The sequence below is a fragment of the Harpegnathos saltator genome, unplaced genomic scaffold (assembly GCF_003227715.2).
Source record: "Harpegnathos saltator strain DR-91 unplaced genomic scaffold, Hsal_v8.6 scaffold75, whole genome shotgun sequence".
NCBI lineage: Eukaryota > Metazoa > Arthropoda > Insecta > Hymenoptera > Formicidae > Harpegnathos > Harpegnathos saltator.
This window is the reverse complement of record NW_020230593.1, coordinates 190,774-214,858: the sequence shown is the minus strand read 5'-3', so window position 1 is coordinate 214,858 and position 24,085 is coordinate 190,774. Positions and strand designations below refer to the sequence as shown.

The 24,085-nt window shown below is 53.0% G+C and overlaps 3 protein-coding genes across 3 annotated transcripts; all 3 read right to left on the bottom strand.

Annotated features, from left to right (window-relative positions):
* Positions 1-207: 207 nt before the first annotated feature.
* Positions 208-2,444, bottom strand: Osi6 (DUF1676 domain-containing protein Osi6). Its single transcript, XM_025306069.1, has 3 exons — positions 1,568-2,444; positions 1,240-1,342; positions 208-1,141 (listed from the first exon to the last, which is right to left on the bottom strand). Exons 1-3 carry the CDS (start codon positions 2,237-2,239, stop codon positions 762-764), a joined length of 1,155 nt encoding a protein of 384 aa, XP_025161854.1. The 5' UTR covers positions 2,240-2,444; the 3' UTR covers positions 208-761.
* A 6,424-nt stretch (positions 2,445-8,868) lies between these two features.
* Positions 8,869-11,373, bottom strand: LOC105192464 (eukaryotic translation initiation factor 4B1). The gene is made up of 3 exons (XM_025306064.1): positions 10,316-11,373; positions 10,132-10,236; positions 8,869-9,878 (listed from the first exon to the last, which is right to left on the bottom strand). The coding sequence occupies exons 1-3, from the start codon at positions 10,845-10,847 to the stop codon at positions 9,604-9,606; spliced, it is 912 nt and encodes a 303-aa protein (XP_025161849.1). The 5' UTR covers positions 10,848-11,373; the 3' UTR covers positions 8,869-9,603.
* A 4,168-nt stretch (positions 11,374-15,541) lies between these two features.
* Positions 15,542-19,195, bottom strand: LOC105192055 (uncharacterized). Its single transcript, XM_011155929.2, has 3 exons — positions 18,904-19,195; positions 18,002-18,512; positions 15,542-17,378 (listed from the first exon to the last, which is right to left on the bottom strand). Exons 2-3 carry the CDS (start codon positions 18,501-18,503, stop codon positions 17,017-17,019), a joined length of 864 nt encoding a protein of 287 aa, XP_011154231.1. The 5' UTR covers positions 18,504-18,512; positions 18,904-19,195; the 3' UTR covers positions 15,542-17,016.
* Positions 19,196-24,085: the final 4,890 nt, after the last annotated feature.

The window sequence follows — 24,085 nt, the reverse complement described above, 5'->3', positions numbered from 1 at the left end:
GATTACGGGAGGAACGGGAAGACACACGAGCGCGCTTTCATTCCTCGCACGAACAATATTATATATTAATAAAGTTGCATATTACAAAGCATAGAGAATCTCATAAGGAAACAGCCTCACGAGAGAGAGAGAGAGAGAGAGGGAGAGAGAGAGAGAGAGAGAGAGAGAGAGAGAGAGAGAGAGAGAGAGAGAGAGAGAGAGAGAGAGAGAGAGAGAGAGAGAGAGAGAGAGAGAGAGAGTGAGGCCAGCAAGTATTTCATACACATCGTATCAGACTAGATGTACCGCGTCGACTGGGTTGTGTGCTGCGACGAATCGCGGCCTCTCGCGCGGGAGCTCTCGCGCTGAGGCCCGCGAGGTCGCGACTAAGATGCATCCTACAATATATCGCGATTAACGGAGGCCCGTGTCGCGCGAGTTAGCTCAGCCTCCATCGGTTTATACGTGCCTGCGACTAGCAATCTCGGTTTGATTCGCTTGCGTTTCTGTTCGATCCATTCGCGCGCACGGGCGGCTGAGCGATTGATGCATTCGGTATGTACACCGCGGTAGGGCCGACGGCCCTGCGCGCGCCCTCTCGACCCACTTGAACGATTTAAATTAGAAATAAATATTGTCACGCTGTCGCGAACAAGGGCGGCCAACTGACGCGCCAAGCGTCCGAGCGGGAGGGCCGTTGTGGGCTGCCGTTCTTCTTCGCTGTTCCGTCCGCCGCTCGATGAGAAAGAAGAAGAGGAGGAGGAAACGCTGAAGAGCCGCCGTTAATGATGGTAGGTCGGGTGCACCTGGCCGTGCGCGTGAGGGTCTTCCCAACCGCCACCGCTGCTCCACCCGCTGTTGGAGACCACTGGAGCGGACCATCCGCCGCCGCCGCCGCCGCCGGACCAGCCGCCGCTGACCGGCGGGGCCCAGCCGTTGGAGTAAGAGGTAACGTCGTGGCCGCCGTGGTGGCCGTGGCCACCGCCCCAGAGCGACTTCATGCCGACGAAGGCGGAGATGGCGAGGGAGATGAGCGACGCGAAGATCGCTTTCTTCGCCAACAGGCCGGCGACGAAGTACGTGAGGGTCGCCAGGAGTCCCATTTTGATTTTCGCGGCTATCAACAGCGGCAAGATGCGCCTCATCTTCTTCCTCTTGCGGCCTGCAATGTCGGAAAAGAGAAGGTGAGTCGCGAGATGCTTCGTCGGCGATTTTATCGGCCGCCGTGGCCGGGCGGGATTGTTGTTGACGCTTGATTACCTTCGACCACCTCATCCACGGCCTGGCGAATCTCCGGAGGTACCGACTCGCTGAAGGCGCGAACCGATCCGCTCACCTTCTCGAAGGCCGACGCGAGGTTGATCTGCGCAAAAGTTCAGCGTATAGCTATGCGTGCACATATATGAGAGCAAAGAGAGAGAGAGAGAGAGAGAAAGAAAGAAAGAGACTTAAATGATCGTTGAATGATTGCTCGGCAATTACCGCAGATAATTAGCCAATTCGTGAATATGGATCCACCGGGGAATTATCGTGGATAATTGCAGATGATTACTAGGTGCTAGTCGTGTGACTGTGACAAAAGATTTACCCTGAGACTGCGGCCGGTCAAGAACTGCCCGACTTCGTCGCCGATAAAGTTCTCGAGGGCGTCCTGCCGCTCCGCCACGCCGGTGGCGGCGTCCATCTCCTGGTCGTGCGCGAGTTCCTTGCCGGACCTGGCGCTCCTGGCGTCGTCCTTGTTCTTCACCAGGCTGACCCCGGTCACGAGATCCAACTGCTGCTTACCGAAGAAGTCCTTCGCGCTTCTGTACAGGCTGTTCTGCACGCAGGATATGCTGTCCTGCTTGAGGCACTCGTCGATGGTCTGGCCGGCGGCGAGGACGAGCGCGGTCGTCAGGAGAGTCACTACGACGGCCGACGTCTTCTTCATGGCTACGTCGTACGGAGGGAAAATCCCACGGGGGAAACGGAAAGGGAGAAACAGAGAGAGAGAGAGAGAGAGAGAGAGAGAGAGAGAGAAAGAGAGACTGTTCGATAGATCGATAGATGACCGCGGATCGCGCGTGTGTGGGTGCGCGCTTGCAGGAGCGGTTGCAGAGGAAGTCACGACGCGCGCGGCGGAGATTAGCGTGTCGCGTGCGTGGTGAGAAATTTCGTATGGTCCATCGGACAATCTCTTTAGCTTATATTTGGCGGGCCCCTCCTCGACCGTCTCCACCGTTGACGCCCCACCGCCGCCTTTTTTCCATCCGTTTACCATGCGTGAATACGTGAGCGAGTCGTCAAGCCGTTTCAAGCTCACCGCCGGCGCACGGATGCCGGCGTTCTCGCCCAATAGACGATGGGTGTAGCTACGACGAGGTATCGACCACGCCGCCCGCCACCACGACGAGGCGACCTGCGACCTGCCTACGACGGAGCAAATAGAGGCCGGCCGCCGGGACAACGCCTCGAGCGCTGCCTAAAAAGAAGAACTTTCTTCAAACACACACACAACGCGCTTCTCGAGAGCGCGCCGCACCGACTGCGCCGCGATGCACCGCGCAAGACGCGAGGGCGACTTTTTAATCGGCTCCGCGCGCGAGCCGGTTCTAACGCGCCGCTCTAATGACACGGCGGAAATTGATACGGCACGGCGCTGGGCGAAGGATGTCGGGTCACAAGTGAAGTAGGAAGCGTCGTACGTTAGATGTAGGACGTCACTTCCTGTCTTGGGACTTTGGCTGCAAGATAACGCGATCGAAGGTGAAAACCCAGCGAGAGACGTCCGCGGACTTTTCCGGACGTTGGAGGTGTCTTGTGATTATCTTCGAGAGTACTCGTACGTATCTGGACAAGTTACATCTCAAATGGTTTGTCGAAATGTTACAATGAACGCGACGATCAGCACTAAGAGAGAAGTGTCGTATACTCGAGGAACGTCTTTGCACCCCGACGATAGTCCTTTGCGCGTGACATTCCCACGGCAGGATGGCCACTCGTGGCTTTTCCGAATGTGTGATCCGCACAATTCGAGTAACGGCAATAACTACAGTCTTAATTTGTCGTGACAAAGGAAAAACGTCTTTAGACGCGAGAGGTCACGTTTCGTCCGTCGTTTCCGCACAATCTTCATTGTTCATTAATACAAACGAGACGTCTAAATGAGTCTCCTGTTCAGTCCTACAGCGATGAATGTGTGCGGCGAACGTGTATGAACGAGCAAGTAATAATTCATATTGCACACACGGCATGTGTGTGTGTGTGTGTGTGTGTGTGTGTGTGTGTAAGGAAACGCTAAGCTAGTTAGATTTATTTCTATCCGAAGCCTCGCCGAGGTTTCTCGCCTGTCCCAATTACCTCTCGCACACTTTGGTATGTAAAATCGAGAATACCGAATGGGACCCGAATTTCAAGAATGTGTTAAATCCCGTGTAAACAAAACTTTCGGTGAGACTCCGGCCGGAGTCGAAGCGACGATCCCAGATACCGGGCCTGAATATTAACCGGCCCCCGACGCGTGGTCGGACGTGCGGCTTCGCCTATTAATTCGCCTTGTCCCGCCGTCGTGTCGTCTTCAATGAAGAGACAATCTTAGTAAGGAACGATCGATCAGCGAATACGCTCGCTCGGAGCCGCGAAAGTTACCTGCACGTCCTGAGTGGAAAGCGCGCGCGGCTGAATTAACGTCCGCAGGAACCAGTCGCGGCCTGAAGCCCGCGTGGCGATAACGCATTCATTACATGCATAGTTTTCTACAAACGCGTAGCAGCGTTTAATTAAACCGGTATTACGACCCTTTCCTCCACGTAAACGCGCGCGCGAGCGCGAGGGGAGAAGGGGGGAAAAGAAGAGGCGAGAAAAAAAAGAACGGAACGGACGGCGCGGCGGAACGACCGAGGAAACGGCGCGGCCTCCGTCTGATTATGTGCCGTCTTTTACTACTGAAAGCCTCATTCGCGCGCGAAATTGCCGCGCTAGACGACGCTCGTACGCTCTGAGTGAAAGAAGATGCGTTTAAAGAATAGAAAGAATTTTTTTTCAGTGGGTACTGATTATTCCGCAATACCAATTCATTATTAATGTTTACTTCTACCGATATATACCTTTTTCAAATGAGAAAATACATACATCTTCTTAAAATCGTAGCTTCTCACGATGAAATAAACGCTCATTCTACTTCAATGAAAGAATTTAGATTTCGATAAATATTTTATTAATATATATATCGAGTTTATCCTTTGGATAGCTTCCGAGTGAGCCAAGAGCTGAGCGAGCGCGAGGAGAGATAAGGACGATAATACATCGGAAAAAAGAGAAAACGCAAAAAAACGTCAGTTTTACCGCGTATATTTTTCCACGTACAATCCGCTCAACTCTAGAATAGCCCGATTGGTTTCCTGGCCGCCGATAGCAACGACCACGACCACGATGACGATCATTGTCCGGCTCGTGACGCAGTTCGAGAGGAAAAACCGCGAAACAATCGTGCTCTTTCCCGCTCGTCCTTTTGGCGCCGCGCGCGCCAACTGCGAATCGACTCGCACGATCGACATGAATGAAAGAAAACTAGCGTAGATCAGGTTCAAACATCCCGGATCCGACCTTCATCGCACACGACGGTGTACGTCGCGCGGCACCACTTTCTACTCTGACCCTGCGACTCTCACGGACCAACGTGATAACGTTGTCTCTCTCTCTCTCTCTCTCTCTCTCTCTCTCTCTCTCTCTCTCTCTCTCTCTCTCCCTCTCTCTCTCTCTCTCTCTCTCTTTCTCTCCCTCTGTCCGTCTTCTCGTTTTCGTTCCGCTCCTTCCGAAGCCGCGATCTGCACAAAGCACGGAACCTGATGACCGACGAAGCGAAGACATGCTTCGCATGTAGCAAACGCGACGAGGATTCGAATTTCGAGAAAGTGAAACCGAAAGTTCGCGGCGGAGATTTTTCGCCGCGTCTTCGCATTTTTCCGAGACAGGAGCGATGCAGACTAAACAAGTCGAGGATCGTTACATCTCGCGGATGTAACTCGGCCACTCGGTGACTGCACGCAACATGATTACAGTCTTGAAATTTAATGTCGTTAGTACGGTGAAAATGTATTGAGAGGTCAGAAGGAAATAATTCAATGGGCTAAAATTCAATTTTAAGGACGTACCTGTCATTAGTCAATCATGTGACTTCTTTCTTCTCGTGGATTTGCAGTGAATGTTTATCCACAGCCTGTTACATTTTGTCGACGAGTTCGAACGAGAAAGGAATAACTGAACGTATCAACTCGTCCGCGTCGTTTGCACGTTCGCATTCATAACTTTCTCTCATCACTCGCGTGTATTCACAGAAAATTACTCCGTGCGAGAGAAGTAAAGAGAGAAAAGAGAAGCGAAAGACAGCGGCTTAGTGCCCGATAGTGCTCGCACATACTTTCTCTCTCTCTCTCTCTCTCTCTCTCTCTCTCTCTCTCTCTCTCTCTCCCTCCCTCTCCCTCTCTTCTTCTTCTCTACAAATCTCTTGGTCGATTCGCCTACATAATTATTACATACGAAGTAACGCGCGAAGGGGCGCGCTCGATCTCGATCCGTAAGAAGGGATTCAATGCCGAGAGGCAAGCTCGACGGCGCGCTTCCCGCTTCCGATCTTACGTCAGTTCGCGCCATTCATCCTTTCTCGGTCATCTCGGGCAGCGCCGAGAGTCCTTTCGTCGATCCTTCACTCCCGGCCGGAAGAGCTGAAAAAGTAAAACCAAAGAGTCAGTTTCTCTCCTTCGCGCGCTTAACGTCACAACGATCGTTAAGCCGCGGGCGCACGCCCATCGGCCGGCAAAATCACTATACTTAACGCGATGAGGCGTTGCGCCGCGCGGATCGGACGTATCATTCCGCGCGGCTCAGTGAAATGCGAATTAAGAACGGATATCCCCATTAAACGGATTACGTCAACTCTCGCTCTTATCACGCGCGCGGCGGCTCGCGCTGTTAAGGCGTTTACACTGATTCGAGCAAAGTTGAAAGCCGTATCGGAAAAAGAGCAAGAGAGGACGAGAAAGAGAAACCTCGTGTCCGATTCAGCCCGCCGGCTTATCGATGCGGCGAAGCTTCAGCGAAACGCGCATCGATAACACGTATCACGTGCGTAAGGCAGTAGTAAAAGACGGCTACGTCCGTCCCACTTTCGATGCCTGCCACGTTTCGTTGGGACATTCTCCGAAAAACTCCTCCCCCCTTTCCCCCCTCCCCCCGAACTTTGATTAATTTTATTCATCGAGACCCTGGATGAGATTTTCACTCCCCGTCCGAATCTTTTCCACCTCTGATCTTACTTGTTAAGACCGATCGATGGATTTTTACACAACGATGGCGATGAAAATCTTCCTCTTGGCTGTTCAGCGCTCGGCTGTTTAGCGACCGTTTAACGACAGCTTAGCGACCTCGGTGCCGAGCTAAGCTGTCGCTAACACAGCCGCTTCGTGCATTACGGAATCCTCGAAAATAAAACGCGTCGGGGTGGGGACGTTCACCGACTTTCGTAGCTCGCGGTCTTTTTTCCTGACGAATGGGTCAATAGGTTGCGATCGACGTTGCTTCCCACGGAGCGCGGTTCCGTGATCGTGGCCGGAGCTTTCCAAAAAGCGTAAGTCGATTAAGGCCAGGAAGAGACGCCGCTAAGATACACGCCGTTAAGATACGAGCGTTGCTCAGATCGACCGATCGTATCGTTAGCCGCCCTAAATCGGCGAGAGCCGCTTCGCTCCGCGTATTCCAGCTTTCGAACTAGTAGCGGGCAACTAGTTTAACGTCGCCGCCGACTGTGCCAGGAATTTCTGATGCAAAACTCCAATCGACTCCACGACGTTTCGTTGCTGGCGATCGGCCCGCCTACGACCTACTGGAAAAAGAAAGAAAGAAAGAAAGAAAGAAAGAAAGAAAGAAAGAAAGAAATCGATCAAGCAGCCGAGCGCAGCTCGGATTTGAATTTTAAATGTCCCCCGTAACATTCGTAATGAGCGTGGAATGTAACGGGGCGCTGTCTCTCTCCTCTCTCGCCGCTCTCGGCCGGTACTTTTCTCTCTCGTGGACCGCTCGCGGATGGTGTGCTCGTCTCGTCTCGTTGTGCCAGAAAACGCGATGTTAGTCTTGCGGCTCAGAGGAGCCCGCTTGAAATACGCCCTCGAGCGAGCGCGCTTCGCTTCGCGTCGAGAGAAGTCGAGAAGAGGAACGCGACGACGAGAACGAGCACGACTCGCGCTTGGGAACGCGTGTCGCGGAGTTGAGCATCGATTACACGTACGTTGCCGAAATACGAGAGCGCGCATCGGCAACGAGCGCGAGAGTGTTGAGGCTGAGAAGTTAATCGGTTGTCGGGGTAATTAGCGAGCCGTCAGCGGAAAACGAGAGAATCACGCGTTCATCTGCGTCGTAAGGAGTCACGAGTTAATCTGCCGGGGCGAGATCGCGTTTGACCCTGAGGAAAGGCATCCCGGTGGGGTTTTAGCCGGGCAAATAAGAATCCGGTATAACCCTCGTCTCCCCCAAGGGGCGAGGGTATCCATGAGGATCTCCCCATCGTGAAAAAGAAAAGGGGGCGAGATCGCGGAGCCGCGGCGCGGCTCGACTGCAACTCGCAACCGGCTGCGCGCGGCTTCGCGCCGCCGTCTGAGCTGCTTTCGGCGCGGGTCTCCACGTTTTATGATATTCGAAACGTAAAAAAGGAAACGCTCGGTATGTATGCCAGTGGGTCTCAGTCGGAACTCTCTTCCTTCCCCTACCGTGCGGAGAAAGAAGGAGCCGGCGCGGCGCGGTGGTTGCAGTGGGAGGAATCCAACGCGCGCGGTGAAGCAGCCGAGAGATGCACTGAGCGAGAGAGGGGACGAGGAGGGAGAGAAAAAAATGAGAAAGAGAGAGAGAGAGAGAGAGAGAGAGAGAGAGAGAGAGAGAGCGAAGCGAACAGGAGCAACGTCTCTCCTTTCTTCTCTCTCTCTCTCTCTCTCTCTCTCTCTCTCTCTCACTCGGCTGAATCTTTCTTTCCACGCGAAGATATATGCTTATCCTCCACTTTTCTTCTTCTCGCCTCTCCCTCGCCTCTCTGCTGAGGCGTTTTTCGTCTCAGCGGACTCTCGAGAAGCCGCTTAGGATCCGCGCGTGTGTTGAAATCGGATAGAAGCCGAAGTCGGCTCGAGATACGCGAGGCAGATTTGGAAATGTGGAAATTGGCGCGACGAACTCGCGCCGCGAAAAGTGGAATGAACGCGCGCGCGCGGATAAACGCCTAACGAGCGTCAGCTGGCGGTTTATTAATTCGCGTCGCATGCCGCGAGACCGCACGCGACGCGATCCGCGCGCGCTTAACTTTCGGTGCGCCATCGCCATTAATCCACTTAGGTGACGTCCGCGCGCGCGAACGAGCGGACTATTATTAGCCGCGGCCATCGCGCGGCTCGGCTCGCTCATGACGAACGGAGCCGGTCGAGTAGACGCGCATCCGACGCGCAGGTGAATATATGCGGCACGGCGATAGCGCAGGTCGCTGGCACACTTTCCTCATTGGCTCGATTCGCGTTACCTCGTTCCTGCGATTTTCCAATGTCCCGCGAGCGTGCGAACGGGAAACGCGGATCGCCCGACCCGGCGAAGCGTGCCGCTCTCTCGCAGAAAGAGAGGCGCTTCTTACTCGGCAGCGTCTTATTAATCTCTCGCAATTAACGCCGTTACGTCTCGATTCGGCCGGCTGCGATCCGTGCGATTTGCATCTTTTGCGGTTTGCGTGCACGCGCACGCGATTAGGAGACGCGATTTAACGCCGAGTTGCCGCGTCGGCTCGGCTGTAACAAGAAATGCAGGCACAACATCTTTCTGTTTCTCTCTCTCTCTCTCTCTCTCTCTCTCTCTTTCTCTCTCGCGTACATGTATGTATGCTTCCAAGTACGTATGCTTTATTAACATGCGTTGCACACAACAATAAATACATGTGTAAAAAAATAAATATATAAAAAAAACATAATCGAACAATGTGTACTTTGGTTTCTTCGGTTCGGCGTCCTTGATCTTTCACTGAGAGTGTCCTGTCCCGGAGAGCGGCGGCGCGTTTCTCTAAGAGGGTTGAATGGATTGCCGCGCCGGCGCGTTTCTCGTGAACAAACGTCACGTTGTTCGAACGTCACTTTCTACCGTGGCTGTCAATTAGTTTCTTCGCCACTGTCGTCTCGTCGGTGTTTATATGTGTGTGTGTGTGCGTGTGTGCGTCACTGTCACTGATCTTGCGTAGCGTCGTCGTCTACGTCGTCGTCGTCGTCGTCGTCGTCGTCGTCGTCGTCGTTGTCGTCGTCATTGTCGTTGTCATTGTCATCGTCGTCGTTGTTCATTTTCCAGGCGTCTATTGACCCTCCTACCGCGGCGATCGTACAGTTTCGGCCAGCCGACCTTATCAGCGAGGGGACACGGGAGCTACGTTGGCGGATTCGCGTTGGATGAATAAGGATGCGATGCGATGAGGGTGCGATGACGATGCGATGACGGAAAATCACGCGAACGCAACGCCGCCAACGTGGCCCGCCTCGAAGGGAAGCTCCGGTCTCGCGGTGGGGGGAGGCGGTCAGAGGGCCCGTGGGATCTCGATCGAATTTCGCGGTGAGTGCTGACGATTGGCAAGGAAGATCAGGAAGCTCGCAAGTTGGCGTACAGGTTGGCGTATCCTCGGTAAGGCAGCTGCGTGCGGTCCTCGTCGTCGTCCGCAAACGATCGCTTCTTGCGATGATGATGGCCGACGTCTTGCGCGTACACCACGTGGTGGCCGCCGTGGTCCTCGTGGCCGCTCGCCAGCTTCTTCACCGCCACGATCAGCGACAGCATCAGCGCCATGGCCGACACCATGAGCGCCTTCATGGCGAGTAAGCCCAGCGCGCCAAAGCCCATCGCGGCCATCATTTTACCTGCACGCGTCGTGGTCGGAAGCGTGAATTTACATCAGCGGAATTTATCAGAGAGAGGGATGATAAACAAAGGTTCTCCAAAGTAGCCGAGATTGAAAAGGGACGACCAACAGACTCGGTCGAGTTAACGCGACGATGAATGAATGAACGCGTTTTGAGAACTTGGGAAGAAAACTGCCTTTCTGGCTCTTGGAAGCCCGAAGGTTGAAACGTCCGGTGAGGAATCGAATCGACATGAAACGGGACCGCTTACCCATCATGAGCGCCATGATCAGGATGCCGCCGTTGCCTCCCTTCTTGCCGCCGCCTCCTTTGCCGCCTCCGAAACCGCCGCCGCCGAAGCCGCCGTCTTTCCTCGCTGCAAAAGACAAAGCCCTCAGAAAAAGCGAAGGTTCTCTGGAAGCCGCGACTCGCTCGCGGACGGGCGACTTACGCACCTTCGGACTCGGAAGGCAGGCTCTCCTGGAGCGCGCTCTCGATGTTCGGCGGTAGCAAGGATGGCAGCTTCACTCGCAGCTCCCTGCCCTCCAAGAACTGCAGGAACGGCCCGAGGCTGCCGAAGCCCTTCAACACTCTAGCCTTGCGCGTTGAGCCACCACCGCCGCCGCCACCGCCGCCGCCGCCGCCGCCGCCGCCGCCGTCGCCGTCGCCGCCGCCGCCGCCACCGGGCACTTCAACGAGGGTCACGCCGTCGAACAGCTCGATATCCCGTTCTTTCCCGGTGGTCTCCAACATCTGTTGCACAATCTTCCGGACGATGCGCACTCCGTGGCAAGAGATCGACATGTTCTTCATGTCCTCGGCGGCGCACGACGTGGAGAATCCCGTCCACGCGTCCTTGGACGCGTTATCCGCGGAGGCGGCGTCGGTCGCGTGGACCAGCGAGAACGCGCAGATCGTCAGCATGAGCAGCTGGACGAGCGGGCGCCGACGACCGGCGGCCGGCGCGTCGTCGTCTATCCGTGGCATCCTGTCGTCGTCGTCGTCGTCGTCGCCCGGGAACTTTGTAACTTTGTCTGTCGCGTAACGAGTGGACGTGGTCGTGGTCGTCTGCGGTCACCACCGCGCGGCAGGTCTCCACACGACCGGACACCAGCTTCTTCTCGCGGTACCTCCAGCTGACTGAGCGAGGGCGAAAATTCCCGATGGTGTATCGCTTGCGACCGGCAGGACGTAGTGCCGCGATCGGTTAGAGTTGCGTGGCTGCGAAACCTACGGCGGTCCGAGACTGCTGCGCCGTACGAGACTGCAATTGCCATTTATATAGATCTACGTGACGGTCGGTGATTGTAGCAGGAAAAAAGCAAGGAGAGCATTGGTACTTGGCGGCTGCCGTTCTCTGCTCTTGCTGTGCATTAGCCGATGAATTTTTCGCCTGCTGGAGACGGTGGACGCGCCGCGCCGGTCTCCTCTCCGCGCGCGAGATTCCTTTAATTCTTGTTTCCGAGCAGCGTTTCAGAGCGTTACGACGCGGTCGGCATACGATCGCGCGAGAGGAGACGATCGACGGCGGCGATGGCGGCGGCGGCGGCGGCGGCGGCGGCGGCGGCGGCGGCGGCGGCGGCGGCGGCGGCGGCGGCGGCGGCGGCGGCAGCGGCGGAGGTGGTTCCGTCATCGAGAGCTAGGCGAGTGACGCCCTCCACCTCGCGTGTTGCCTTCCGCCCGCGCCGCACCTGGCGTGATCCGCGTCTGGCGGGACATTTAACGCCATTCTAGATCACGCAGATCACGGCTCCCGGATCAATGCGCGACGACGCGGCCCTCTTCTCGGCTCCGCTCCTGCCCGCGAGAAGCGCGCGCATAGCTCACCTTCCTTTCTCTCCTTCCGCGCTTTAGTGGAGCGGAAGAGAACGTGCCGATTTCGAATCGTGATCACGTGCTGGTCGTGCGACACGTAGACCTATCGCGACGATACGTCGTGAGAGTCGCGGGGAGCTCGATTGGGATTTCACATGACGACAGCGACGACGACGACGACGACGACGACGACGACGACGACGACCAAGTCGGGTTTATCACGGATGTTACTTCGACGTTCGAGGGCTCCGCCGGTGAAAAGGCGGAACCCCGTAGGGAAGCAGCTCACACGAGGCCGAGGAATGCGGGAACGGACGCGACGAGAGAGGAATGCGAATGAACGCAGCAAAGGGGTGGCAGGCAGAGAGAAAGAGGCAGAGGAACGAGGAGATGCGTTGCTCGAACGAGGACGGCGAACGTGGACGGAAAGGAGAGATGACTATCCGAATCTAGTTCATCTCTCCGCATGCCTTTCTCTTCTGTTCCACTTCCCCTCGCATGCCCGATACCCCGTGGTTATGTACGCAGCCGAAGGCCCGCTAGAGGTATAACTACCGGGCGACTCGAAATCATCCTCCCGTTCCACGGGACGACTCGATCGTACACGACACGATCGTCATCGACTATATAAACCTGAATCGAAGCTCGCGACGCATCAAAAGCTCTCTCATCAGCTCCGACCGCGCCGATTAGAGCAGGCAGAAGCGGACGCGCGCGCGCGCGCGCTGGAACGATAGACTGAGGGATAGAGATAGAGACAGAGAGATAGAGAGAGAGAGAGAGAGAGAGAGAGATAGAGATAGAGAGAGAGAGAGAGAGAGAGATAGATAGAGAGAGAGAGAGAGAGAGAGAGAGAGAGAGAGAGAGAGAGAGAGAGAGAGAAGAGAGCTGCTCGCGCGAACCCGTGCAAAATTAACGTATCACGTTAATTGCACGGGCGTAAGGAAGAAGGTTGCGGTTGAATTAACGAACCAGAGCGACGAACCAGAGAGGCACGTTTTGAGAGCGAAGGCAACGGAGAGGATTAGAAACAGAAGCTCCATATTTCCTGCGAGCGCGGCGCGCTCGGTTCCTCCGCTGTCGCGTCGGCTCTCAATCTGTTTTCTTTCCGCACGTACATAATACACGTACGGAATGGCAGTTTTAATTAGTGAACACTGTTAGCTCGCAATTAGGAGTGAACAGCGTGCTCTATGCTCTGCTTACTCCGCGGTGCGGGGGAATCACGCGCCCCCATCGCGGCCGCAAACGCGTTTCATACTCGGTACATATGTATAGTCTTCGCGGTCTTCCGTGGCCTCGGCGAGTATCCGTATCGCGATCATATTGTCGAAGTAGCGGAAAACGCTGTTCTTCTTTCAGTCTCTCTTCTTCTCTCTGATTTTCCCACGCGCTTTTCCAACGTGTTTCATCCTCTTCTTCTCACATATCGTTCTGCCGAAGTTAGGCTCGAGGAGACGCCGATTGTGAACCGGAAGCTCGGTAAGTCGTTCCAAGTCGATCTAAGGCGTTCGGAAAATGTACGACAGGCGCCGAGGCGGGTCGCGATGCGATGTCGCGAAGCACTCGTTCGATCGGTAGAGAATCATCGGTAGACACTCAATCTCGAGAAGTCGTGGTGCAAACATTTACACGCTTATGCAGGCACTCTCGCGTGTGCGCGCGCGCGCGATAATAACTCCTTTACAACGAGACCCCGGCGATTTTCACCGGCTCGCGCTCCGGTATTAATCTCTCCGATCTGCGGGTAATTGCGCTTCGAATAAGCGGGAATTCAGGTTACCGGCGACACGCGATCGGCCCACATATCAGAAATCAACGGTTCATTCCAGGTCCAACGTCCGTCGTGATCTCTTTCCCCGATATCGACGGCCATTAAATGGTCGCGCAGCGCGCGCGCGCGGACAGTAAACGATTCGTGTCATCGTCTACGAGTCTACAGGGAGTAACGTCGTCGACACCTCGTGTAATAACAGCGCGATCGAGTTGGGAGACGGTTTCGAGAGCGGTGTCGTTCGGTGTCGGCGATATCCGTATGCGATCGAGGTTTCCGACACATACCGGACTTCAATTTCTTCCTCCATTCCGTGCGCGCGTGCGCGCGCGCTCATGCCTGCAAACAGTTTTCGAAAACAGAAAAAGGAAAGAAAGGAGGAAGGAAACTGGGTCAAGTCCGCGATCCGCGGCGCCCCGTACGTCGGAAATCGAAAGTCGATTTCCTCAATGGCACGGGATGAACGGTTCTTTCTCTCCGTCTCTGTCCCGCCGCGCCGCGCCGCGCCGCGACGGCTCCCTTATCATCCCGCGGTTATCTCTCTCTCCTGATCCTCTGCCGATCGCGATGGAGAAAGCGGACCTTGCGAAAGGAGGTCGACTGATTTGAATGAGAAATGCCCGGTACCGCACGTGGTCCAGTCGGTTTTCCCTTCGATCCTGACACAGACACGTGCTCAATTCCTCGCGAAATTCACGAGAATCCTTCGCGCCCCACGCGGTAGCTTGAAGGAGCATTGTTTCGTCATTTCCAACGACGCCGACAGATTTCGAACCGACTGTACGAAGAAAAAATCGATGAACAAAAATGTATACAAATAGATAACAAATCATAGTGGACAGTCCAAGTGGACTCGTAAACGATGGTTGTTTTTGTTGTTGTTGTTGTTGTTGCTTCTTGCAGCTTCGGCGAGTCACGAGGAGCGCTGCGGTGACGCGCAGCGCTCTCCTCGTGGGTGCGAGACGCGAATTTCGATTACAATAAGCCGGTTAAGATAATCACGCGACCGGCGTCAAAGTCCCGCTAAGAATCGCGAAGCGGAACGCTGCGTCTGACATTTTAACGCGACATCGTCGCTGACTCTGCGTTCCTCAGCGACCTTTATGTAAGAAGCTCACGTAATAAATTACACACACACACACACACACACACATGCGCGCGTCGGTTTCTCGTCGTTTCGCGCTGTGCGCAAAACTGCGCGGGATCCGATCGCGATGATCGGTTCCGCGACAAAGGCGAAATCGGTCTCTCCTTCCTCCCTTTTCTTTTCTCTTCCTTCGCCACTTCTCAAGATCGAGCTGCATTGTGAGAGACTTTCGGATCTAGCGCGCGCCGACTTCGTTTTGACCTGAGCGCAGAAGCAACGAAATGAATCGCCTGGATGTGAAACCGCGGGGAAGGGACTTTTATTCTCGCGTCTACGCGATGTTTCGTCCCGTCCGTTCTACAAGCCGTCTGAAATAGACCACAACTAACGATCGTGACTAAAATGCCTACCGCGCGTAACACACCTAACCGTCCGCGTATCGTTCGCGGAGTTCGCCTTGTGTTTAGCCGACGCGTAGTCGAGCGTGTCCGCCTCACGGGCTCGCTCGAAAGTTGTTTCACTCGAGAGGGACGTCGCTTGTTATACGATTAAAAAAAAAAGGGGGACAGCCTCGGGCTTCATGTCGAGTGTTATTACATGCTTTCGGCGATTTCTGCCCGAAAATACATGTTTCCCCTTGAACATTGTCATTAGCGGTCAATAAGCGCGTTATCTCTGTTATGATATCATCATTTTATAATTATAGTATTATCGGCCATTTCATTCTGCCCGCGGAGTCGCGTTAAAAGCCAGTTATTACGGTCATGTTTCACGACGCGAGTCGACGAGTAGGACGTAAAAAGGCGGGACGTAGGCTGAACGAATGAGAAGAAAAAAATTACACGATATAAAAAGAAACAAATAATATAGGGAGCAAACGGACAACGCTATCATGCTGGACGCAATGCGAGAACAACTAGAAACGACTTGCGAGTCTAAGGGGCCGCGTTTCTATAAAAATAATAAATATTTATTTATTTATACACAAAATATATAACACGGGAAAATAATATCATATACTCTCGTAGTCTTGTTAATCGGACAGGACGGCGAGTTAGACACGATTGGTTGATTTATAAATAAAGCATAGTTACACGCGCTTTTCATGTATGTGTGTGTGTGGTGGGGCGGGGTGGGGTGGGGGGAGGCTTGCTGTTGCAAGGTGGGAAATTCTGACGTGATGCGTCCGCGTATTCGGTATTGGCAAAAAGCAGTCTGCAGTGACGAAAACGTCCGTCCGTCGCGTCCGTAACGGATCGCTACAAGACTCTCCGTTGAGAACGACACGTTCTAATTCGCGACTAATGACGCGCGAACCGTGTAATCGCCGCGACCGTTCGCGCGATGATTCCTCCTCTCCGATCGTTTTTCTCACGGTTATCTACACGTCACTCCGCGACTTCTCTGTCACAGACAGTCTAAAATCACGCGAGACCTGCTGATCTTGCGGAGTCGCGGGCTTCAACACGTCCACGTGTGTTCACGCGGCGCATTTCGCGCTAAAGATGACGAGAGAAGCTTCGCTCTCGAGAAACGCCCCGGCAAACAATCAGATAAACGCAAAATGAGCAACGAAGATGCAGCGCGATACTTCCTCGTTCCTGGTCTTCAGCTCCGCAGTCGGCGGCTGATTCGAAGCCATACGTATGCGTATACGTACGAGCGAATTTCTCGAGAACGAAACTACCGTTGGACACGTTAAGGCGAAATGATAGTCGGATAGTCGTGTACCGCCGTGAAGAGTACGTGACGAGTGTACGAGCGGAAAATCGGACGGTCGGAGGGTTTAGCATTTGATGCGCGCGCAACGTTAGCCGCGCGAGAAAGCTTCCGCGAGCTATCATGGAGATCCGAATGATCAACTAGCAATGACAATGAGGAAGAACGCCAATGATGGCGCTCATGCACGCGTGGCGCGTCCGATATCCTGACGACCAAGAGTCTCGCAGTAATCCGCGATTATGCTCGAGTGCAGTCACGAAAGTAGGTGAGAGCCTAACGATGCGCGTGTACCGTACGCGTTTCGAGAGGCTCTTATCCACTCGGACTACGTATCGCTGTAATCCGCGATGTGACGTCGCGCCGAGGTCGTGTCGCCGTGTCGGTCGTTCAACGTCGTGCCTGAGCTGTTCGTACGTCGGTCACGTGTCTCGTTATCGTCGTCGTCGTCGTCGTCGTCGTCGTCGTCGTCGTCGTCGTCATCGTTTCGTGCGTAGTGGTCCGTCATGCGGGATCTCAGACTCGCGGGTGTGACAACGAGGAGCGATCGTGGGTGGAGATGGGATGAAGAGGAGACAAAGAGGAGCAAAGAGAGGCGCAATAAATACTCGATCGGGGTAGCTTCTCCGCGACGCGATCCAGGAACAAGTTTCCAGGCGGCGACCCGAGGACAGCGTCAGGGGCTTTTGGAGTTGGACGAGCCGAGTCGCTCGATCGCCTGGGCGACCTCCTGGGACCTCTCTTGCGCTCGCGGGAGTTGTTCATTTGACGTGCGCCTTGTAAGCGATCTCGTGGGCGTCCAGGTGAGCGGAGATCGGCGTCGCCCCGTGGAAACTCCTGGCCCAGCCGCTGGAGTAACTGTCTCCGCCGTGGCCGGCGTGCTCGAACGAGTGGCTCGAGCTGTGATGAGGGTGCGCCACCACCTCGTATGTGACGTGCTTCTGATGCGAGAAGAGCTTCTTCAGGCCGATGATGCCGGCCAATAGGAGCGCGATCTTCGATAGGAGGAGAGCTTTGCCGACCAGTAAGGCGAGCGCCTTGAACGCGAGGCCGCCGATCAGGCCGATCTTCAGGACAGCGGCTGCGATCAACGGGCCCATCTGGTTGTTCTTCTTGCCGCGACCTGCAAAAGACGGCGGCGGGTGATGTTGTCGTAGTCACTCACTTTCGGCGAACTCTAGCCAAGGGAACGACAAAGAAACACGACCGGCGGCGGCGGCCGCGAAGGCGCGTAATTGTACTTTCCACGGAGAAAGCAGTAAAGTTCGGTGATGAGCAGATGAATGAGCCACGGCCCCGGCGAAAGTTATCTGTTTATGCAGTCGGTGACACAACTTGGCGCGAGTGCGAGCGCGAACGCGGCGAAAATTCAAACGAAACCAAAACTGACGCGTCATTTCGACGAGGCGCGCGCGGCCTGTTCAATCTGCCGGCGAATTTATGCGAGCAACGGTAGAAGGAGAAACGAATAGGGCTGCCGCCCGATAAATTTTTCCTCCCCCTTTTTCAGCAGGAGCAACGTCTCTCGGAACGTCGATGCAGTTAAATTAAGATCGCTAAGTCGGAATTATTAAATTGGGATTAGAATAAAAAATTGCCGCAAATGACATTTTGCACTTGGACCTTCGTGAAAAAAATTTTGCGATATTAGTGGCAAGACGTCAGCTAAGAAATATCCCGCTACAACATCAACTTCGCTTCGAAGGGACCTGACGGTTCCTGACGGGAAGAATGCAAAGTAATTACCGTCCTGGACAGGTTTGTCGATGCGCTCGATGGACAGGCCCAAGTTCAACGAGCCGGTGTCGTCCTCGGACGCGGACACGACGATGTCGTCCTCGGGCAGGATCCTCCACTTGACGCTCCTCGATTTGACAAAGGCGTAAACCTTATTCGCGACGAGATCCAGCACCTGAGTCTCATCGTCCTTGCTCCTGCCGGTCTCGAACGTGATCACGTCCTCCGACGTCTGGCTCGTCTTCCGGATCTCAATGTCGTCTGTCAGCTCGATCGACGCCTTCTTCAGCAGCTTGTTCATGTACGTCACCAGCTTCAGCATCACGCAGCTGCTCATGTCGTTCTGGGAGCATTTCGAGTTGAGCTTGCGGAGCAGCTCCTCCTCGTACTTGGCTCGATCCGTCGAGCTCAGCGTCGCGGTCTGCGGCTCGACGACGCTCATCTTCTCCTTCTTCTTCAGCGGATTGGCCGAACAAACGCCCAGAACGACCAACAGCAGGATCGCCTTCATGATGCTCTTCTGAAACATTTCGCGACGTCAGCAACGACTCTTGACCGAAGTTGAAACATGACTCGAGTAACGAGGCAGAACACAACTAAAGACCCGTTCTCGAAAACATAGTGTTTTCGAGTCAGCAACAAAATATAAAACAAAACAAAATACAATAGAAAATAAAAGCAACAAGAGTCGTTTTCGACGCAACGTCTCACTCGACCGAGGTGTGAAACCCTCGAGCGCGCGCGCGCGCGCGCGCACGAACGACTTGTAAAAATAAACAATACTTAACAATAACCAGTCAATCACTAAAACGACCGCGCGATAAAATCAAGCCGAGGATTCCGAACGCTGCCTTGCCGGGAGTGCAACCGACGACTCGCGATAGAATAACGGAAACGACAAATTGACCCACCTGTTGGGCCGGAGAAGATCTACGGGAGGCGCAAGAAGGGGTGGCGGGGACGCGATTTGCGACGCGATGACGGATCTTCTCTCTCTCTCTCTATCTCTCTCTCTCTCTCTCTCTCTCTCTCTCTCTCTCTCTCTCTCTCTCTCTCTCTCTCTCTCTCGGCACGTTCGCAATCAGCTGGTCGACGTCGTGCCGCGTACACCGAATTGCCCTTGAACGCGCGCTCTTCTCGATCCCGACGCACGGACCGAGGAGCACTACGAAGCTTCTGAACCCGCGTCTCGCCCTCGACGACTTTATATACGTAGATCACGCCGCCTCCCTAGACGCGCTAGCGCTAGCGCTAGCGCTAGGTGTGCGCGACGTCGCCGGCCACCGTCATGACCCACCACCTCCCGCAGGAGGTATATGGCAGCCGCCGGGTGGCGGACGTCAGGACGACGGTAGTGGTGGGCACTTTTGCCTTTGACGCTGCTCCGAGTCCCGGTGTCGCAGGTGGTGGGATCCGCGCGGCGATCTCGAGCGCACACGAAGGACCGACCTCGTCCCACTGCTGCAAAGGACAGCCCGCCGTCCTTTGCTGGTCTTCGTGATACGACCAGGCGCGCAAACGGAGCAACGGAGCGCCCATCACGCCTCAGCTCGTCGTCGTCGTCGTCGTCGTCGTCATCATCCTCCTCCTCTTCCTCCCCCTCCACCGAGGGGGAGGAGAACGAACGCATCGTCCCTGTGCAATCGCAAACTGGTTCCCAGCTTGCCGCGGTACCTCTGCACATACGCGTAAACCTGCCTACCTCCCGAACGAGCATAGCGGCCCATCGCGCGCGTGTGCGTGCGTGCGTGCGCGTGCGTGCGTACGCGCGCCGCGCGATTCATGAACGACTCCTGGCTGTCGTTCGCCGCCATTCGGTGGACCATTACCAGCGACCTGCCGCGAGAACCGTGTCACGGATGTAGAGCACGCGCGTCACTATCCGTCAGTCTGTGCGCGCCGGTCCGTTGATCCATCCACCCATCCATCCATCCATCCATCCAGCGGGCCATCCATCCGTTCGTCCGTCCATCCCCGGCCTCGAAGGCGCGCTCTCAGCCACCTTATATGGTCGCTTTTCACCAACTTTTCTCTACGCACTCATGGACTTTTAGGGTAGCGAGACACGGCTCGGCGGAAAAGGCGCTTGGTGGGAAAGTCGACTAATGATAACGATATTCGCGCACGATGATGCTAATAATAATAATAATAACAATGCAGACTCGTCGTCCGCGGCAATTACTGGAGCAGAGGCGCGAGGCCGCGCCTCTGCTTCAGTAATTGCGAGGTCTCGCGCGGAGATCGAGCGATTGCCCGAAAAGCGTGCCGCCGCACGCACAGTGTTGCGAAACCTCCAAATAGTGGCCATAAGTCATATTGTCGCTATGTATAATGTACTATAGTTGAATGAAAAGCATACTATATTGTAAATACTAGTACTTTATCACTAAAATAACATGTTTTCTAATTTTATTATTTTATTTTTTACTTTTTTGTTTTTTTATTTTCTTTTTGTTTTTTTTTATTTTTTTGTTTTTTATTTCCTGTTTTAGTTTTTATCTTCTGCTTTTTACTTCATATAACTATTAACTAAACAAAATATTTAATATAACTATTCATCGTTCGAAACTGCATTTGCTACAACAGGATTTGCAAGCAATTCAATAACTTCTTCAGGGAAGGGATCGGCTTGTTTATCTGAAACTTTTTTTAAAGACAAAATGATGGGATCCGAGGGAAGAAGAAGTCTTTTAAATAAATCTTCATTCGTCGCAATTCTCGAGTTTTTTCTTATATGATACTCTCTCGTATCTCTACAGTCTTTACTTTTACTATTGTTTACTACATTATTTAATTAGAGCTTAAACATTATCATTGATTATTATATTTGTAGTTAACATTAGCAAAATTAACTAGAATAAAGGATTTTGATAGAGGATATAATTTTTGTGTTGAACAATATTACTTGCAGTAGACAGCGTCTGATCGTAAGCGCACTGAATGTCGAACTCTGCTCGTAAACTTTATCGTACTTTTTTTAAGCGCTGGATGTCGCTCTTTCTGCCTTTCTGCGTAAGGATTAATAGATATTTTATCTTTATTTTCACAAAAGTACAACATGGTGCGAAATGACGCAATTTTTGTATATCACGATACAAGTGATTAACTGTATATAAAAAGTAAGTCCTGTAAATCTAACTTTTATTGTATATACTTATAACTTTCTAATATATTCTTTATTGGAAATAAAACTACGCAGATGAGATATTAGACAGGGAACATCATTTTCATGATAAAAAATTGTTTTGAAACAATTTGCGTTGACGCAAAATCAGTTGTATCATTCGGAGGGTTATAACCCGGCTATTCCTTATTTCGCATCACGTGTACATTTGAATTCACTTATCTTCGCGATACAATTGGATTTCATCATAATGTTACTATAACTTATTAATTTGGACTTTTAGAAAATTTTGCAATTTTAGAAAATATATTGAAAACGGGAACCGAAAATTTCGCTTTTTATTTTTTCTTATTTTGGCCACGTTTAGCGATTTTTGCAATATTGTGGCGCCGGATGCGCGCGTCGCTTCAGAAGCACACGGGGTTATTCAGGGTGCCGCGGCCGGAGAAACTCTCTCTCGTGCGGTTGCAGGCGACGCTACGCTTAATCGCACGTTGTCAGCGCGAGATCTGGATGAGCGACCTCGCCGGCGATCTTTCGACGCCTGCTTCCGTTCCCGATACCGCGTCTCCGCCGCGAGCGCGTCATTCGTCAGCTCGCTCGCGATCCGCCCGCGTCACTCGATCGAAAAAGCCAGCGCGTAGAAAGCGGCGGCTTGCAAAAATCTTTGGGGGAAAGTAAAGAGAGGCGAGCGAGAGCGCAGGGGTAAGCTGCCCCGGATCGCGATTTATCGCGATTTATCGCTCTCGGCGCACCGCCCGCGAAGCTATCCGTCATCTCCGTGGATCTCGGCGGCGTCTTCATCATCCGCGGCGTGGCAGATAAGGTGCATTAATTATTAACGCAGCATCGCGCCGCGAAAAGCGCCTGGCCGAGAATCAGGTGTCGTTACACCGACGATTAACCAAGTCGTACGCGCGGTAACGCGCGTTTGATTAACGACCGGCCGCGCGATGCGCAACAGGAGGTGCGATTAAACCGTTACGCGGGGGGAACGACTCCCCGACGAGGAGCTCATCTTTCAATCGTCGGCGCACGAAGGTGTGACCATAGGCGAGACATTAGCGGCCGATTTGCCTCTACGATCGACGACTTTCGTCTAATCGATGACTGATGAGCCCGCGGACAGACGGGTAATGATAATAGCGATAATGGTGACGAGAAAAGCAAACAAACAATTAGCGCAGAAGCGAGAATAATGGTAACGCAGAAATTGTCACGAATTGATCAAAATTGCCCGATGATACTGACAATAACAAAGACGGATTAATTCTGCGACAAAGCACGCGGTAGAAAACCAAGACCGTTTTATTCCAAAGGGAGAAGGAGGAAGGATTTTAAAAAGCAAAACATTAAAACAACGAGAAGTTATCTGTATTCATCGAGGAGAATCATATTAACGGTATCACAGGTTTTTTCATCTCATTTTTTTTATTTTAAAAACCGAAAACGTTAAATAAACGGTTTATTATGATTGAATATTAAGTAAAATATAGAGAGGCTGTTGTTTGTGCAGCGGATAACATTTAACATTCGATAAGACCGAAACAAAATTCGCACGGGGTGAAATTTCACTCATGGTATAGCCTTTAAGGGTTAAGCAAGCGCCGCTTCCGAATTCCACGGTTCAGACTAGAGGTGTAATTTTTCTTCGAAGTTTTCGTGTTCGAAGCTTCGAAGAAGTGAAGCTTCGATACAAATTATTCGACGATCGGAGTTTCAAAACATCGAACCTTCGAAGTTTCAGTCTTTGAACTTTTTATTTACCCATTTATTTATTAATAATATAGGGGGTCTGACCCCTTTGGTGTACAAGAATGCTACAGTAAGTAATAAACGAGTAAGAAAATTCTCATGCAATAAAAGTGAAAGAAAATACAAAATAGAATATATAAAGAAAAAATATATAGAGAAAAAGAGAAGAGAGAAAGAAAGAAAGAAAAAGGAAAGAAAAAAAGACAACAACAAAAAGATCGCCTTATACCTTCCCCTCTCGAAACACTCAGAAATTACGAGAATTCGAAGGTGCTCGGGAATTGAATCACGAGCCGATACTTTTGTTATCCACGGAATGTAAAAATATATATATGACCGAGATGGCGTAGCATGCAGAAACAAAAAGCGCAGACTCGAAAACGACCGCCCCGTGTATTCTTTGAAGCTTCAAATATATCGAAGCTTCGAAGAGTGATATCTTCAAAGACTAGTCTTCGAAGCTTCGACGCAAAAAACTTCGAAGTTTCAAAGTTGAACTTCGAAGCTGCCGAAGAGTAACAGCCCTAGTTCAGACCGCACGCGTTCGAGTCCCTGGCCTCGTTCGCCTCGGTTTACATCGCGTGTACGCATAAATAAGGAAGTACAATAGCCAGGCGGTCGACGCGACGCGTCCTCGTCGTCGAAAGGTACCCGAGAGCCTGTAACGCGCCAAGTGCCACTTGGAAACGCATCGCTTGTTACGAACTAATGGATATAGCTGGGCGTGGAGAGGCCTATCGAGGAAAATCGCCGCGTATCCGCCTGTTCGTTCCTGAATTCAGCGCGTTTTCTCGCAGAAGCGGCTTTCGCGCTTGGTGGCCGCATAGGTTAACGTCGCGACCCAGCCGGGAAAGCTCGCTCGCCACTCGTCAAGCGATCTCTTCGCCAGCGCGATGACACGATCGCCGATTCTCTCAGTTGAGCGCGATTTGATGTAATTTTTAGTCGCACGCACGACTTAATTTCCCGAAGTACGGTTCGAAGTTCTCAGTCGCATGTCAATTCGAGTGCATTTCGCGATGAGAGTCCGACCGTACATCGCACGAATCACATCGCAGAGTCGCACGAGAACGAGCGTTTTTCGTGCCCGGTGCACCGTTACGTCGAATTCCGCGCGGATGTTTCGTCAGGATAACGAGCGCGAGCCTCGCCGCCCGAATGAGGATGTAGCGGTGTGTCGCAACGCGCAGCCGAGTCTTTCTTCCGCTTATCGC